Genomic DNA, 19,195 nt, shown 5'->3' with positions numbered 1-19,195 from the left:
AATTCATAATTTCCATCATTACAAATAAGAATTAAACTTTACATAACTCACATGTGTATAGTACATATTTTCGTGTGCTTGAAAACAACATGAAGCTTCTAAACTCAGCTGAACATTGCATATAAATACTACATTTCGTCACATGTCAGCTAGCACAAGAACTATTACAAACAATGCAACTGAAATAATGTTATACACGTCACTTGTGCTACGCTTAAGTTAAGCCGCAGTTAGGGGAAATAGGATACCCCCAAAAATTATACGTAGCTAACTTCAAAGTGTGGATTTTTGCCCTTTTATGTTCCGAGTAATCTGACCACTTTCTGTGAAAGTAAAACGCGTCGGTCGGTGTCTATCTTTTTACAACTTTAAGCTTCCTCTAACATGTCGACCCCAAAAAAAAAAATTAATACTCATTTCACCCCCTTTTATATCTACTTATTTAAGTCATTGTTCAAAAATAAAGATGTGGTGTAGCTTCAAAGACAAGACATTATTACCACCCACACCCCCTCCCTCCCCCTCTTAAAGCCTTCAACCTCCCACAGTCTCTCCCCCGCTCCTCCATTTCTCAAAACCATCCCTAAAATTTAAACCACCCTAAAAACTCATACCCAAAAAAACCAACAAATTCTCTCTCCTTTTTCTTTTTGTTCTTGATCTCTCTTAGCTACCAGCTTCTAAAGATGAAAACTTTTCATAAAACCCAATTGAGTCTCATCATGCTTTTAGTGATGATGGCCTCAACCACAACGATGTCTTCACCATCACCAAAGCCGAAGGTGACCTCCAAGGAACAGATCGAATGCACAATGTGCTCCCTATGCGAAAACCCATGTGGCCAAGTTCCATCTCCGCCTCCTCCTCCACCTTCATCTCCCCCGCCTTCTCCGCCGTCGTCATCCTCCAACTGTCCACCTCCTCCGTCGCCGCCGAGCTCCGCCACCACCTACTACTCTCCTCCGCCTCCGGCTCAGCCCACTTACTACTACTACCCGCCTCCGCAAGGTGGTGGTGGCGGCGGCGGCGGAAGCGGAGCGTTTTATCCGCCGCCCAATAACAAGAACTACCCTGTGCCGCCACCACCGAACCCAATTGTGCCGTACTTTCCGTTTTACTATTATAACCCTCCTCCTCACTCTACGTCATCCAGCTCAGTTCAGCTGATGACTAGCAGCTACCCATTAGTTTACAGTGTTGTCAGTGTTGCTCTGTTTTCTGTTCTAAGTTGTTTGTTTTGACGGAAAAGGAAAAAGAAAGCAAGGTGGGATTAATAATGTGGCAGGTTGGCAGATCTAGGGAATGTGCAGAGTGAGAGAAAGAGAGCGTCTTGATTCAATTCTTGATCTTATTACAAACAAGTGAAGATGAAGATGAAGAAGAAAGCTTGAGACTTTGGGAGCTGTGGCTGGCTGGGTTTTCCTGTTTTTACATTTCCGAGAATGCCCTTGTGGAACAGAGGTTGATGGGGAGCAAAGGCAACAGAGGTTTCTGTGGCGCACTGGCCCCGGAAATTAAAGCTTGGAAGAATACAGATGGGAAGTAATTCTCTCCCACTCTTTCTCTCTCTGTGTCTGTAATTTTTCTCTTTGCATTTAGTTGCCTTGGTAGGTTGATCTGTTGTAATTTTGATGGGCAATTTGTACGTAATGTTATTTGGTTAATATAAATTATAATTATGGAAATAAAAGTAAAATTGTACCATTTTTTTGCTCATAGTTGGATCACAAGAGAGAGGACCCGATGTCAACCATTTTTCTTCTTCTTCTTCATTTTTATTTATTTTATTTTTTTATACATACGATATTCTACTTTAATATAATTTAAATTATATAGAAGAAATTCAAATTCAAATGCAAAATAAAGACTGCATCCGATTTGATTTAAATAACTTGGCTAATATCATGTCGACATTTATTTATTTATAATTAAATTAGGGCACAAACATGCGCTCTTTAGAGACCGATAAATCAATATTTGATTGATGGACAGGTTCCCAAGTATAACGCACTTGCGGGTGGCTCTGGCTGTTTATCATGTAAGCACCGGACCCGCTAACTTAGCCAATATATAGTCTCTTCTTTTTATGATAAAAGATGCCATCATGCCATGTTTTGCTGAGGGCCTTAGCTTTGCATGAAATGATGCATTTATTGGTCAAAATTGGGATAATGACCTTTTACAACTTCCAAATTTCCCAAATTCCAAACTAAATTGGGTCTGCTCCTTATTAAACCTTGTGAGAGTTTCATATCATCAGCACCCGAGTTCGAATTCCCTTCTTCATAGTTTAAATTAGTTTAAAATAAATTATCATTTGTATAAAAAATATATATATTAAAAGCCAATTTTAAGTATGGAAAAGATCTGGAAGATGCTGATTTTCTGACACAAGTTTCTCAATTTAGTATTCTTGAGCTAACAATAACTATGCCACTGCCAAACAGTACGTGTCTGTGTGCTGAATCAATCAAAATATGATGAGAAGGAGAAGGAGGAGGAGGCACCTATTTCTCTACAGAAAGGAATAGAAAAGGCTAAAAAAAACTCCACTTTGGGCGAGATACTAGATCAATTTCCACAGTGCTTTCTTTTTTATGAAAGTGGTGCACCATCCATAGATAGTCGTCCCTTTTCTTAGTTCCATGTGCAAAAGGTTGCATCATGCTTTGCCCCCTTCTTTATAACAAAAACAGGAATATGAAAGCATCAATTGGAAGGGTTTTCGTTTCAGATATCAAAATTCAATGGTAAATCGTTAGATCCACCGACCATGCTGGCTGAAACTTTCCCTTCGCTTTAGAAGGTTATAATTTCATAGTTTATAAATGAAAATGATAACCAGGACAAAGAAATTAGGATGAGGAGAGTTTTGGTCTCAACTCTTTAACATAACCATGATAGTATCGCGATATATTGTCTCATGAGAAGAGTTTTGACGACAGTGCTTGATTTAATTAAGGATCTTCGAATATAAGAATAACTGTTCTTAACTATTTGAATTAGAAATGTGTAATTTGCATTTTGTAGTTAAAAAGACAAGTAATAATAAAAAGCAAAGGGTGTGTGTGGGTGTCTAGAAGTAGTGTGTAGATTGAAGAGGGTGCGGGAACAATTAGCTGGAGGGCACATATTATTGTAATGGGTTGGGGGGGTGGGGGGTGGTCCATCCAAGTTGGCATGGCATCCTAAGCACAAGCACTCACACACTGCAAGATAGAGATTGCTACACTCTCTCTGCATCGATATTCGAGTCCCCCATTAAACAATCAAATGGCTTTCTTTTTGGGTCTGACAATCAAATGGCTTTTGACCCCGAAAACACAAAAATAATCACATGACAAAGGTCATCAATCACAGATGAATCTAAGTTTAATGTTAACTGATAAGGTGGATAATTTATAGTATAAAATGATGATTTAGAGCTTAAACAGTTAATTAGTCTGAGATTAAAGACCCAAGTTTAAATTTGTTTTGAATCTATACTCTAATTAACTGTATTTGCAGACGTAGGTTAGGACAGTGTGTTTGTCCTCCTTGTAGTCAAGTCCGAATCTCCTCTCCAGTAAATTATCTTAATTTAAAGAAGTTTAAATTATCACTTGCATAAATAAAATAAAAAAATTCAACCGTATCAATGAATGAGATCAACTGCATAAAAAATAAAATAAAATAAAATAAATGGCTAATGACAAAGGACACCCTGCATGTTTGGGGTGGTTCTCAATATAAACCCCAGAATATCAATTTACACACTTACATTTGCAACATTGTCTAATTTCATCCTTCCGTTAAGTTGACCGTGTGGTCAATCGTGTGTCTACTTTGGGACCCACCTATTAACCAACCAGCTCTTAAATTTTTTTATATAAAATAACATAAATTTTTTAAAAATAAACTTAAAAAATCACAACCCCTCCCTAGGCCAGCAAACCCAGTGCCCCATGTTCACCCCCCTCGCCCCGCACCAATCTCAGCCCCCATCCCTCTCTCTCTTTGGCATCAGCTCGATCGCAGAACTCTATAAAAAGCTGCAGTAACATTTGAGTCCAACATCCAATCCAAAACTAAAAAGAAATGTGAAAGAGAGATGGTAGAAGGAAACAAGGTGACCCTGCATGGATCGTGGCTTAGCCTTTACACAATGAGAGTGGAACTGGCCTTGAAAACAAAAGGCATCCCCTTTGAGTTTGTGGAAGAAGATCTGAATAACAAGAGCCCATTGCTCCTCAAGTGCAATCCCGTCCACAAAAAAGTTCATGTACAATCCCACAGGCTGTTCACCCCCTCTCGCCCCGCACCAACCCCAATCCCCATTCTTCTCTCTCTCAGTCCCACTCGATTTGGGCTTGCTTTTGGAGCTCCGACTCCTTTTTCGGGCTAGAGGCCTTGACGAACTTGTTGAGGAAGGAAGACGACGAATAAGGCAACGCTAAATCGCACACAAAGGGGTTTTTTGAATCTGTGCTTGCTGAAGAGAAGCTCAGGCCTTGCTTGAATCTGGCGGCCCCTTCGCCGCACCGAGTCAACTCGTCGTAGTACGCCGCGACTTTGGCCTCCTCCATTTTCGAGCTCGATGATCTGCAGCAGTTGCTGGTTTGAAGTGACAACTTTGGGGCCTTGGTTCTTTTGTGAGCCGAATCGAGACTAGTTCTTACTCGAATTGGGTTTTGGTGTTCTGCCACAGAGTCGACGCCAAAGAGAGAAATGGATGATGGCTAGGGTTGGTGCGGGGCGAGAGGGGGTGAACATGGGGCATTGGGTTTGTTGGCTTGGGGAGGGGCTGAGATTTTTTAAGTTTATTTTTTCTAAATTTATGTTATTTTATCATTTTATATAAATTTTTTTAGAAACGGGTTGGTTAGTAGGTAGGTCCTGCAGTAGATACGTTAACATTTAATGATTGACCCTATGGTTAACTTAACGAAAGAATGAACTTGACGATATTGAAAACATAAGGATGTAAATTGATAAAATTGATACCTCGGGATCCATATTGAGAACCACCCCAAATTTGTAGGGTGTTTTTTGTTGTTAACCAAAAATAATGAATGAGATCAAATTCTTCCAAAAGTAGGTTAAACGAAAAAGGGATGGGGTAGGGTCGGGGTATGATTGGAGATTCATGGGTCCCACCCAAGACCCAATCTAACACAAGTTAATTAATCTCTTGGGGCTGTGCTGTTTGGGCTCTTGATCATCAAGTATCAGCCAACGTCTAACTCTCTCTCTCCACCACACACAACTTATCGACCCAAAAAATTGAGCTTCAGCCAATTGATCTCTTGGGATGATGTTGGGCTATTTCTAAGTCTTTGGTCTATCATGGACCAACCTATATAGCTGAACTTTAAATGTGGAACTCTATAGTGAGGGCCTTAGGCCCTATCTACCATTTGATCAAATTAATTAACCGCCAAATTAAATTAATGGTATCAAATTAATTAACCGTCAGATTAAATTGGTTAATTTAATTTAACGATTAAAAGATAGAACCTCATATATGAGCCTTAAATAAGGCCCTTACTATCGAATTTGTTGAGCCCTGGTGCTTTTGAGTGTTCAGTAAATTCAGTTCTACTGAGGAGTGGAAACCTCAAAACTTTGATTAGAAAATTATATGACAGTCACAAAGCACTTGAAATTGCACGCGTGGTTTAGGTCATAATTTTCAATATGGATGGAGTGCATTTTCATTTTAAGGGAGGCGTCCAAAGGAATGAGGTTGATTTTAAGATAAAGACATCATACGTAGACTACGTAGTATATAAATTTTGTTCTGCGAAATATGTCAAGTCATTCAATCTGGGGCGGGCATTCCTATTGCCAAAACCCCAAAATTGGACGAACCTGACCAGTCGAGTTTGGCGACGTTTTTTCTGGAGAAAGCTCATCTTATTCTCCTCCTCTCTCTCCATGCCGTTGTCATTTCCTTGTCTCTCCTCCACCACTCTGAATCATTGATCTCAATGAACCACTCATGTCAGTAGAACCTCTCAGTAGTTCATTGTCGGTCCCTCATTCTCCAGTGCTTACGATATCAATTCAGATGTCATGTTAGTAAATCTAAGACAAGACTCAGATATCGAATTGTAACCAGCCCTATAAAAAACGAAAAACCTTGCATTAGTTAGTAGTTTAAGTAATCTTGAACTTCTCCACTTATTGCTAATTGATTTTAGATTAGATACTTGACATTCTAACATCAAGCCGGCACAAAACAATAATTAAATTGAAGTTTGAGCTTTCAACAACCATGCACCATCTAGCAAAGTAGTCGTAAAATAATAATGTTCACACAAAAAAAGTGGAAAAATAGTGCCTATCCCTATAGTGCTTAGCTTTAAGGTACCAACTACAAAATGGGGTTCCAACTTTAAACATATTATACCAATTCTTTGATCGGTTGAATCTTCTATATCAATGACACAAGTCACAAAACAAGGAAACATAGAAAGCTGGCCAACTTGGTGGGAGAAATCTTTTCAAAGATAAAACAAGCATACACATGCAAAATGTTTATGCATTTGCACCAAAAATAATTGAAACCATCTTTAAGCGTTCTGCATATATTCATGGTCTCCACTTACAAATTGTACAATATGAGGGAACAGTTGCTTTGACTCGCATTTCATCAACAATATGCATAAAAACTTGTATATAACGGGGATAGCACTTAATATGAGTAAATTCCTCAGACGCACGGGTTAATTTTTCTTCTGCAGCCATTGCTAGAGTTTAGAGGTAGCTAGGCTTGTAAGGTGGCTCAAAATGTACCAGAACACGGCTCACAACAAGCTATTTAGAAATCATGATGTTTAGACTGGAAGGAGCTGGAAACTCCCAGACAGTGAAAAAGAACATGATGGGCATTGCCTTTTGGGTAGAATGGGAAAAGGGAACCCTTTGATTTCCTGTCCTCCTACCTATGAAGCTAAATTATGGCTAGGGCCTCGTTCGCCAACAATTATAATTATAATGATGATGAAATCTGAAAATGAATGCATGGCTGCAATTCCACTTTTTCTGTGTGAAAACAGATTAATTATATTTGAACACAAAATTTACTCTTTTTACACTCGTTGACAAGATTATTTAGATTTGAACACAATATTTCTCTCTTTCCCTTTCATCTTTCTAAAAAGTCAAACACCCGCTAAAATATTCGACTCCTTTTGAATTTCCCTCTATGCACACCCCATAGACTTGGAGAATTGCAACCCCTCTTTATGTTTATTTGATTTTCCCTCTCAAATATAAAACCCAGAAAAAAAAAACATCTTTGACCACCACACATGATTTGCTCCGAAAAGATTTCATCTCAATGAGATCAGATGGAAGACGGATTCCCTCTTGAATTATGTTTGGATCTTTAAAGTTTCATACCCTTTATCTGATTTTCTCAGGTGCCAAACAGAACAAAAAGGAAAATTGAATGAAAACATTCTCAGTACAGGGAACTTTCTTTTTCTCCTCTTCTGGGTGGAGGGTTGGTATTTGATGATGGGCCATAAACAGAAAAAAAATTATTGGGCACAAAACGAGAGAAGAAACACGAGACCGAAAATGAATACTAGTAGTAGGAATTTTATGTCAGCAAAAATAGAACAAGATCTCCAAAATCTTACACTTGCTCAATCACTCTCCAAAAGCCCAAAATTAGTACTTAGTACATGAGGCTTCAAAAGGGGCAGCTACCAAAAATAAAGAACAAAGTAAATTTCACTAACGAAAGAGACAGATGATAGGGGGGAGGGAGGAAGTTACACTGAAAAATAGAGGTTAGAATTGCCATTCTCCTAAAAACTATATCTTAATCTTATTATTTATACTAATTATTCTAATGATGGAGAGACTAAGCATAGACCGAGCCATATGAAAGAGCCATCAGTAGGACAGCCGCTTGTTCTTCTTCCCCGAGCTTCCTCCTCTGCCTCTCCACCGTCGATCTCTGCATCAAAACTTCTCTTCCCAGAGCCAACAGCCTCTGCTTCAAACCATCGCCTAGCTGCTTGTTTCTCTTGCCCTTCTTATCATTGGGGTTTTCTTTGTTCAAGCCCAGAATGGCCCTTCTCTTCTTCCTGCTTCTGATCCCGCACGCATTGCATAGCGACTGTGAAACATGAGAAGACACAAATCAGAAATCAGATCAAACCCGAATGAGAAATTTTGAATAATAAATTAGGGTTTTTGGGAGCTAAAATGACCTTAGGGCCTGCTGGGCCTCCCCTCCATAGAGGAGTTTTGGAGGTTCCGCAGTCGGCACAGGTCTTCTTATGGCCTTCTTCGGATGAACCCACATCTGGGGTTTTGATATTCATCTCCTCGGACTCTGATCCCTGCAACACAAGAACAAAAAACGATCTGATCAGCAGCTATTTGGATCAAAATAAGAAAAGAGATCGAATGAAAGCTCTGGATCAAATTACTCACTTTATCGCTTGGATCCAACATTTTCTATCTGCTATCTTGAAGATCTAAGACAAACCCAGATGAGAACGAATGAAACACCAAACTGGGCCTTCACGAATTAGACCAATTTGTTTCAGCTCAAGTAGGAGTCTGAAGGGACTCAGAAAACCCTAGTTGTTCAAAAACAGAGCGATCGGAGAAAAACAGATCGATCAGAGGGTTGTGCCAAAGATTGAAGGAGGATAGTAGCCACAAATCAGAGGACAAGATCAAAGAGAGCTATAGCTTACCTAACCAGAACCCAAAAAGACCCAGAGAAAAAAGAGAGAGAGAGAGAGAAAAACAGAGCGGCTGTGGTTAACGAAAGCAATGGAGCTCTGTGGTGATTGGTATGATGATCCTAGACACGAAACTAAACCGACATGCGGTGAGAGAAAACGATAGAGAAGAAGAGAGAGTGTCTCTCTGAGTGTGTGAGAGAGAGAGAGAGAGAGAGAGAGAGAGTACTGCGCAGTGAAGCAAAAATGAAGAAGAATCGAACCGACACACAAAGCACCAGCCGCAGCAGATCTAAAAATTGCCTCCTTATATAAATGAGACGCGAAACCCTAGCCCGGGTGTTTTGAAATGACCAAAATGCCCCCGGTGGCTTTAAAAACACATCTTGTCATTTTGATCCAACGGAACCAACCCGCCAAAAGGTTGGTGAAATGAACAAAAAGGGCGCCATATCTGAGTGACAAAAATTCAAGTCATTGGTTTCTTCTTTAAATTTTCAGAACATATATAATAATAATAATAATAATAATTCATGGGAAAGCAATTGGGGTATGTATGGGAGAAGAAAGAGAAAGAAAGGAATGAATGGATGATGTGCAAGCTTAACACTACGACTCACCATACGATGAGTCAGAGATTTGATGCTTTTGCTTTGCTTTGCTTCTGCACCGTCCACCGTTTGATAGGTCAAACCCCTGAAACCCCTTTTGGGTTTTTTGGGGCTCAATATGTTTTTGCATTGGCGGCAAAAAACCAAAATGGCAAAAACCCACATGAAATTTCTATATATATTTTTTAAAGGGTTAATTGCTTTGATTCTGTGATCCATACACCTCAGATTCCAATTTATTTCGGGGGGATCCCATTACTGTAGCTTCCATTTATATACTTGAGTTCAGACTATGATGGAATGTAAAAAGAAAAAACCAAAAATTTAAATTTCAACAGTTTACCTCACTTAATTAGATTGCGTTAGTCGTGAGTTTTGTCCTTGCTATAATTGACTTGATCTAAGACAACAAAGATAGGGATTTTAGACAAGTTATCTTTGCGATTTATTCTCTCTAGATCTTTTCAACTCTTCAGCTAGCTCAAGTTAATGGGAAATTTTACCTATATATGTTATACTACTATTGGAATTGCTCTCTTTGTATTTTTTAAGTTGATCTAATAAATTATTATCGCCTTTTCTCGACAACAACAAAAAATTATTCTCACGGGGTCTAGCCCAATTAAAAAAGAAATTTACTTGCATAGGGTATAATAGTGATCTCATATTCGAACTGTTATAACACTTTGATAGTGTGTGTGAGAAAAACTCCCTCACCCTTCCTAACCTTCACAAAAGAAAAAAAGGAAGTCAAATTATTGATTTCTTTGGTAAGCAAATATATTTATAGGGGAAAAGTCTTATGTTCTCAATATGAACTCTAGATTTTAGGGAGGAAATTGAGTTACATCATTCTCTTTAGTCTATAAAATTATAAAATGAACTGTTACTTTTCTATAGGGCACTTATTCTCCACTTGATGAGGCAACTTTTTGCTTACATGGACGCTATGTTGATGCCACATATGCAAAACTTCTTATTTATTATGTATATGGTCTCCATTAATATACGTGTTATCGATATGACGTCCACTTGAACAAGAGAATAAACTGATGGTGTAAAGCTAAGAATTCGTCACTTTAAGAATTATTTTTGTCAGTTAACAAAAAAAAACATGAAATTGTTACATACTTTAAATCACAAAACTTGAAAAGAGGAATTTACAGTACACCAATATCCAAATCCAAGATGGCAGATAATGAGGAGAAAAGAAACGATATGTTTTTGTTTTGTTTTGTTTTGTTTTTGGAGTTGGATAGATAAATCTAGTAGAAACATATGGATCACAAGTACAAAAAAGGCGGCTAGTGAGTGGCACTCAATTACCCAAGTAGCTCCCAAAAAAGCCACAATCTCAAGGATTAGCTTATCCATCATCCTCTTTCTAATCCTAATCTCATCTCATTAACATACAAATATATAATCAAATCACCCAAAAGTTCCACGTCCACAACATTAAGCTACAAACAAAAAATGCAAGAGAGAGAGAGAGAGGGAGGGTTTATAGTTATAGGCCTTTTAAACCTCAGCCGCTTAGGTCTGCATGTGTGTGTAGACAGTAGATCGGAAGGAAACAAACAAGAGACAAAAACATATGAAATATGATAGTAAAGGAAAATGAGAGCTCATGGGGCGCCTTTGTTTGTGTTCCGTCCAGGCTGAGGCCAGCCAATCAAACCATGGACCACACAGACACAGACACAGACCACAGATTCTTTTCTTTTCCATTTTCTACTTTTCAACTTTCACCCTTTTGTTACTGTTTTTATTTATTTAAAATAATAATATTTAAGATAAGTATTGAATATATCAGAGAATTAGCTTGGCTGCTGCTGCTGCTACTGAGTCTGCGGTTTCTCTCTCTCTCTCATGCAAATTGCAATTTAGACAAAAATAGGTTGGGGTCTGGCTCTCTGGGCGTGCGCTGAAAAGGGGCACATCCCATTCACATGTGTACAAAAACATAATTAAAATAAGATAAAAGGGAAGAAATAAAATCGCTGCAAATATCGTTTTGCTGGTCAAAAAAATGTCAAACATCGTTTTCCTGGTCTGTCTGAAATTGTTTTTTTGTGTGTAAATCGATGGTGCCCTTTGAGTTTTATGATCTATCTGTCTTGATATCTACAATTTACAAACAAGTGTATATACTATTTTTATGTTTTTCACAGGACCAGACCAGGTCATCTAATTAACCTTCTTTCACTTTCCATGTTCATTTTGGTAAATGTCACACAGTCAAAGCCTTATATAAGATTTTAACCTCATTCTCAAGTAGGAACCCCAGGCTACTCCAGAGACTTCTGGAGGGTCCACTCCAGTCCAGTCCAGTAAACAACAGTGATTGAATGGCCCAATCTCATCACTAATCAAGTTATCAACTTTTTTCTGGAGGTCATTCAGAGAGAGAGAGAGAGAGAGAGAGAGAGAGGGCGCTAAAGCCTGGGGACACTAATAAATGATGGTGATCATAATCAAATAGTTCCATAGTTTTCCATTTGAGTGATTATTTGCGTGGATACTTCTCAACAAATAAAAATTTAGAAATTGAACTGTTAGAGGGAGTTCTTAATAGTCATTCGATCAATTGTATTGAACGACTGAATCGAACCCTCAAAATATACCCCTCATTATAGAAGCTCCGGCCAAATCATGCTTTCGTTCAATTGTTTGTTGATGAAGCTCCGGACATTCATTAATTGACATGACATGACACATCCGTTGCCACATAAGGTGGTCAGCTAAGGTGGTCAATATTGTATGTCCAAATAGCATTACTCACTTATAATAGAAGTGAAAAGGGGCTATTTTAGCTAATTTCACTAAAAAATAATTAGCTTTACTGTCCATATGATTTGATAATTAATAGTGTTTTTAAGGGATGGCTACAATATAAATGCCACTAATGAATCATCCTTGTTGAATAAAATTGAAATTTAGTGAATCTCCTCGACCCATTTCTGCTTGAGGGTTGCTAAACGAATCCTAAAGTTAACTGAGTACACCCTAAGATCTAAGTACACCATAATATTTAAATCAAAATATAAAATTAACTAAGTACACCCTATTTAAATACCAAAAATACCCACGTTATACCTTATACAAATGAAATAATTGAAAATATTTATTCATAAAACTAAAATATATAAAAGGAAAATGTTAGAGGCACCAACTTTGGGCACCACCTTGGGCACCAACTCTCTAATAGAGCGTGGGACCTGTGGTATTGGCGGGCTCCACCTCTATTAGAGAGTTGGTACCCAAGGTGGTGCCCAAAGTTGGTGCCTCTAGCACCACCCTATATAAAAACCTACCCAGCCCTTCACTCTCCCTCTCCTCCCACAACCGCCTCCACACCCAACCCCCACCCGTAGCCCGCCCATTCCTTCCTCCACCACCACCCATCTCCAAGTTCTACACCCTCCCTCCCACACATCCCTTTGTACCCAACCCCACCCAAGGCCCCGAAAATTTATCAAGATACCCAACCCCCTGCCGTACCCCCAGATTATCATCTTGACCATCGTACATCAAGTGGGCTAGCACTTGTATTCTTTTATTCATCATGTCAACTAAATCCAAGACAGTGCCATTTCCATCTCAATCAATCTCAAAGAGCTTTCCTACTTATATGAGCCAAATTCATGTCACCATGCTATTTGGCTTGCCTGGGTGTGTTCCCATGGAAGATGAATGTTGCCCTCTCTTGAAATTAAGTATAAATGAAGCCAAGGTGCCGGGGTTTCTTTTGTTTTTTTTGTTTTTGTTTTTTTTCTTTTATTAGTTGCATACTGGAATCAGTATGTGATAACATTTCTTTGATTAGGGTTGAAGATGGTAAGTAGGGTGTACTTATTAAAATTACATTTGTTTCACAATTAAATATATCCTTTTTGGTAATTTTATATTAGGGTAAATTAGTAATTCAGTAAATAGTTCGGCAGTAGGGTGTATTCAGTTAATTTTAGGGTTCGTTTAGCAGCTCTGCTTTTGTTCACAATAAATCCAAGATTTTAACTTCAGCTTAAACTTTTAACAACACTCCACCGGTAAAAGAAATTCGTACTAAAGTGATGTAAAAGATGATAACTGCACAAAAATTGCCATCGTGCGGCAGTTGACGCTTTCTTCCACAAAGTTCTGAAAATCAGAACTACCACAATATATCTTCAACCCTAATATTATATTATATATTATAATACACTAGCCTCTCTCGCTTTTTTTTTAAAAAATTTAAATTTATTTTAGAATTAAAAAAGATAATTGGTAGTTGTGTTCCATAAAAAGAGGAACCATTATCTGATTTTTCTTTTAATTTTAAAATTTTTTAATATGAAAAAGTGTGAATTTACCATAGGATCCTCATTTAATTAATAATTTCAATTCTTAATGTTTGCATTAACCAATGACATTTTATGGTATTTTGAATGTTTTACCATTCTCTGGCTTTTGCTTTATATATACTAGCCTCTCCGCACGCGCTTTCGCGCTTGCGAGAGGCTTTTTTTAAAAAAATTTAAATTTTATTTTAGAATTAAAAAAGATAATGGGTAGTTGTTTTCCATAAAAATAGGATCCATTATCTAATTTTTCTTTTATTTTAAATTTTTTTAAATAAGAAAAAGTGTGAATTTACCATATTATCCTCATTTAATTAATAATTTCAATTCTTAATGTTTGCATTAACCAAGGGCATTTTCTGGTATTTTGAATGTTTCACCATTCTCTGCCTTTTGCTTTATATATATATATATATATATATATATATATATATATATCATACCCATGTATGTATTATAATATACATATACACACGTATATACACATATACATTATATATGTATAATATATGTATATAGATATATTATAATATACATATATACACGTATATACATGTATATTATTATTGTAACATACCCATATATATTATCTATTATAATACACACACACACACCCTATATATATATATATATATATGCATTATACCCATGTATATATTATAATATATAGATACACCTATATACGCATATATTATAAATGTATAATATATGTATATACATATATATATATATATATATATTATATTATAATATACATATATACACGTATATACATGTATATTATTATTATTATAACATACCCATATATATTATATATTATAATATACATACATATATTATATATTATAATATACATACATATATATATATACAGAAATTCTCTTATGCGGACATCCGGACATTATTATCGTGCAGACGCCGTGTATTTTGTACTACCCCTCTCTGTTTTCCTGCCTGTTTACAATAGGATCCGCACGATAATAACGTGCGGACATCCGGATAAGAGAATAACTGTATATATATATATATATATATATATATATATATGTATATGTATTATACCCATGTATATTATAATATACATATATACACCTATATATATTATATATGTATGTATATATACATATATATTATCTATATTATAAAATACATATATACATATATATAGATATTTTTGAAAAAAAAAAAAAATATAGTCCTAATTCAAGCATACACCAAATGCAGGATAAGTATTTAGACCAAGCCAAGCCAGGCCAAGACAATCCCTAAGCATAGTCCATGCCAAGACAGTCCTGTGTAACAAACGAGCCCATAGTTTACTTTGTAATGTTTCTACAATGCCACATGTAACCACTATGTATGTGCTAAGCAAAGTCTCTATAAAGGTTACACGTGTATTCGTAGTGCCTTTATAATACCCAGTGTCACTATTGTTCTTCTATATTGCTCTTCTTGTGTCTTTGCAGTGCCACGTGTCATTTGCTACAATTTATTACTATTTTGTAGTTGACAAAAAAAAAAATTACTATTTTGTAATGATTTAACCAATAAATTCATAATACGTACATTAAAAATAGAGTAAATTGCAGTACACCCTCCTGAACTAGGACCCCAATCAAATTTAACCCTCCAAATTAAAAAGTCAGCCAATTTAAGAGTTGAATTAATTTAAATTGCCAATTTAGCCCTTGTTATTAAGTTTTTTGAAGTTCATCAAATTTTTCATTAATTATGAGGGTAAATTTGTAATTTTGAGTAAAATAAATAATAATAAAAGAAAAGAAAATATATAATAAATAATAAGAAAAATAGTATGACATTTCCACCAGAAAAAAATAATAAATAAATAAATAAATAAAAGGGTCCCAATTCAACACCCATCTCTCTCTCTTTCTCAAGAATCAAATATTCGACGACTATTCTTCTTCTCCCAGGTAGTTTTAATTCCTCCTAATCTAGGTTTTAACAAATTGATCTTGTTTATACCATATATGGCCAGGCTCTTCAGACCACAAAGCCCAATAAGCCCAATAGGCAAAACAAGCCCATAAAACGCCTTCGGCTATAGAGTGCCTTCATCTCGTGAAGGGTGCTATAGAGTACATTATGCCCCAAGGATACATGGCAACCACACAGACCATTGGTCTGCCCTTGCAAGTGCATAAGAATGATGTAGTATAACGTTTGACAAGTCCAAGTATCGTTCCCACCAGGATTCCAATTAATTTAATATTTGAATACCTAAATTAAATCTAACTGATACGCAAGTGAATTTGTAGAGATTGTTGTTGTGAAAGTTTACGAAATAAACAAGAAATTAATCAAAGAAATTGAGAATAAAAAGGTTGAATTTTAAGGTTGAAAAACAATGATGAAGGTCTAGGGTTTCGGAATCAACCACAAGCATTCCAAGTTAGATTTCAATGCATTCAACATATTTTTTTGATTCTTTAGATGATAATTCCCGTATCTAAGTCCTTTTCAGGCACTTAGACCATAGTTTCCTCTTAAGTGTAAGATTCTTTTCTAGTTCAGACAAATATCATATACCCAATCCTGCAAGCTATCCTGGTTAAGGCATAAATTTAACAAGTTGGATTCATTACGTTCTAGAAAACGAGAGAACCAAGCAAACCATTATTCTTTGTCAAGCAATAATGTAATTCACCACATTTAATCACAAGAAGCTAATTGAATTCCATTGCGAGTTCTGCCTCAAATTCATCTTCCAATTTACTAGATGCAAAGCCCTAAGGTGATCAGTCAAAAAGCTTAAACAAATGGCAACAATTAAAATAAACATTCATCTAAAAGAAACTTAGAATCCATTAAATAACATTAGAAATCATAACTATCCATGCTCGGGCGTCATCCTTGTTAGTACCACTTTGCAAAACCCAAGGGAAGGTGTCGTATAGTAGTGTAGCTCGGAAGTCTGAGTGTCGTATCCACAGAGAGCAGTGTAAAGAAAATAACAGAGCTGAAAAAGAACAATTGTGATTGAGAAGTAGATTTATGCAAGATTTGGTTTAAAGAAAATTCAATTAAAACACTAAGGCATTGGGGTTCCACTTTTAACATAAGCATGCAGCAAAAGCATGGTTGCGGCAGCAAAAGCATGGTTTGCTAGTTTCTGGGTTTGGAATGGCTAAAGCTTGGGGTAGTTTTGGGTGAGCACGCAGCAAGAGTACGACAGCAAGAATGGTTGTTGTTTCTGGGTTTGGAATGGCTAAAGCTTGGGGTATTTTGGGGTGAGCACGACAGCAAGAATGGTTGTTGTTTCTGGGTTTGGAATGGCTAAAGCTTGGAGTATTTTTGGGTGAGCACGCAGCAAGAGTATGACAGCAAGAATGGTTGTTGTTTTTGGGTTTGGAATGGCTAAAGCTTGGGGTATTTTGGGGTGAGCACGGCAGCAAGAATGGTTGTTGTTTCTGGGTTTGGAATGGCTAAAGCTTGGAGTATTTTTGGGTGAGCACGCAGCAAGAGTACGGCAGCAAGAATGATTGTTGTTTTTGGGTTTGGAATGGCTAAGGCTTGGGTGTTTTTGGGTGTTCCGGGTTGTGTCTCCCTGGCTGTGTCCCTTGGCTGTGTCCCCCGGTTGTGTCTCCCCCCGACTGTTTCTCCTCTCCCTTCTATAGGCTTTGAGAGTTCACCTCTCTATGCACGCATGTTGCTCCGACATCAAGGTGGTCGCGAATGCTACTTTGGCTATGCACCCTTGTCTCCTAGTTGAGATGACAAGGCTTCTTTATTCTATGTAGGTTCCGGGTAGTTGGTTTTTGGGAGAAAAGATAAGGTTTTGGTGCCGTATGGTTGGTTTAGTGTCGTATGGGAGAGGTGCTGCACATATGGGTAGGTGTTGGGTGCTGGTGAAGTGACAAATTCATCTCTCTGCTTACCCATTTAGTGGGCTCAAGAAAATGGGCTTGGATTTTGAGGCTCCCAAGCAGCCCAAAACCTGCATTCTTTTGAACCTTTAATGAGCCTCATGAATCCTTGTAACCATCCACACCACAACCTGCTCAGCAAGCCCCAAGGCATGTATGTGGCTTGGGCCCACTTAAGCTTGTTGTGTAATTTGACACTAAAAGGGAGTTGCTTGGCATCGCGTGTTATTGCGCGCTTGTGCTTGGGCTATGTTGTATTGCAGTGGCTTGGGCTTTGCATTAGATAATGCTTGACAGTGCAGCGGGCTTGGTAGGCTTGGGCTTGTTAAACCTTGTAATTCTTACAAGTTTGCATGTGAAAGTGGTAAACGTGTACCACCACCCCCATGTGTCAAATTGTAGCCTTGCTTGGCATGGCATGGCATGTATCGACTAGGCTGTTTTTATAGCATGATAATGCATTGGGCTTTAAAATATGCATGGGCTTTTCTTGAGATTTTTTGGGCCTTAACATTGTTCAAAATAATTAAAGCTCTTTTTAATTTCCTTTAGAAGTATTCTAAGCATAACTTGTACCATTGGCAACAAACTATCAAAAAATAATATTCGTCAAAATTTTATTAATCTAAGTAATTCTCTTCTCTTCTAAAAGCATGAAAGTTTTTACTACACAATGGGAAAAACATGATTGAACCCATAAAATAGATTATCAAACATTCAACAATTAATTAAAAAGAAAACTACAAATTCCATTTGAACAAAAACTACAAATTCACATTAAAGCTTAAGTTTGGATCAAACTAATAAAATTACACACCCATATTAAAAGCTTTCTCCCTAGCCTTAGCTAGGGAGTTAGTTCCCCATAAAATAAAACTAAATAATACGGAAAAGACATTGGATTTCATTTCATTTGTTGTTGCCTATGCACAATCCCAAATAAATAGAAAGTATTCCTAATTCAAATAGTCATATCCAACACTTCCAGAAATAATGAGGTACTCGTCATAACATTTTATACTCCAGTCTTACAATTTGAAGACCTTCTACATCCGTTATGCCATGTCTTACTTCAACCAGAGCACTTTGTGAGGTAAAAATCAAATTTTAATAAGTTCACAAATTCCACACCTGCAATATTTATATAATATTACAATAACAGAACAGTTTAATTCAGAGTAAAATTCAAAATTTGCTAACCTGTCTTTATGAAGGAGAAAAAGATAAATAAGATGACACAGAATCAAATATATTTAGGAGTTCAGCTCATGTGAGAGTATGAAATTAAGACTTCCTCTTTTGGTTGTTTTTTGTTTACGCAATATCAAAAGAAATCAGTTAAAGATATATTCTTTCTGTGGCCAAAAGAAATGATATATTTCTTTCCAATGTAAACATATTATATGTGTACCCAACCTTTGACTGACGGAACCAGCTTTCTGAGCATCTACTTATGAGGATTTTTGTTTTGTTTTTTGTTTTTTGTTTTTTGTCAACGGATTGTTCCGAGTTAGGAATGATTCGGCACTACACAAATAATGGGAAAGATAAAGTGTGGCTACTAGGTCACTGGGATTTAGTAGGGTGGCACAAGATGTGAGCTTCAAGAGTTATAACCTTTCCATATATGCATGCATCATGCGTGAACAAAGTTGATAAGCATCTTA

General features: G+C 36.9%; 2 protein-coding genes across 2 annotated transcripts; one reads left to right on the top strand and one right to left on the bottom strand.

The window, feature by feature from the left end:
• Positions 1-467: 467 nt before the first annotated feature.
• Positions 468-1,716, top strand: LOC110750290 (hydroxyproline-rich glycoprotein family protein). Its single transcript, XM_021950589.2, has one exon. The coding sequence runs from the start codon at positions 687-689 to the stop codon at positions 1,239-1,241; it is 555 nt and encodes a 184-aa protein (XP_021806281.1). The 5' UTR covers positions 468-686; the 3' UTR covers positions 1,242-1,716.
• Positions 1,717-7,562: 5,846 nt separating this feature from the next.
• LOC110750180 (GATA transcription factor 15) lies at positions 7,563-8,990 on the bottom strand. Its single transcript, XM_021950469.2, has 3 exons — positions 8,434-8,990; positions 8,208-8,339; positions 7,563-8,113 (listed from the first exon to the last, which is right to left on the bottom strand). The coding sequence occupies exons 1-3, from the start codon at positions 8,452-8,454 to the stop codon at positions 7,856-7,858; spliced, it is 411 nt and encodes a 136-aa protein (XP_021806161.1). The 5' UTR covers positions 8,455-8,990; the 3' UTR covers positions 7,563-7,855.
• Positions 8,991-19,195: the final 10,205 nt, after the last annotated feature.

Source organism: Prunus avium, chromosome 1 (assembly GCF_965620075.1).
Source record: "Prunus avium chromosome 1, drPruAviu1.hap1.1, whole genome shotgun sequence".
NCBI classification, from domain to species: Eukaryota; Viridiplantae; Streptophyta; class Magnoliopsida; order Rosales; family Rosaceae; genus Prunus; species Prunus avium.
Note: the sequence above shows the minus strand (reverse complement) of the source record. Positions and strands in the feature narration are given on the sequence as shown.

Excerpts from the sequence above, each read along its gene's own strand:
- LOC110750290 (XM_021950589.2), top strand. The coding sequence starts at position 687 with ATGAAAACTTTTCATAAAACCCAATTGAGTCTCATCATGCTTTTAGTG.
- LOC110750180 (XM_021950469.2), bottom strand. The coding sequence starts at position 8,454 with ATGTTGGATCCAAGCGATAAA. Across the intron at positions 8,340-8,433 it reads TGTTGGATCCAAGCGATAAA|GGATCAGAGTCCGAGGAGAT; the intron begins GTGAGTAATTTG and ends CTTGTGTTGCAG. Across the intron at positions 8,114-8,207 it reads GAGGCCCAGCAGGCCCTAAG|TCGCTATGCAATGCGTGCGG; the intron begins GTCATTTTAGCT and ends CATGTTTCACAG.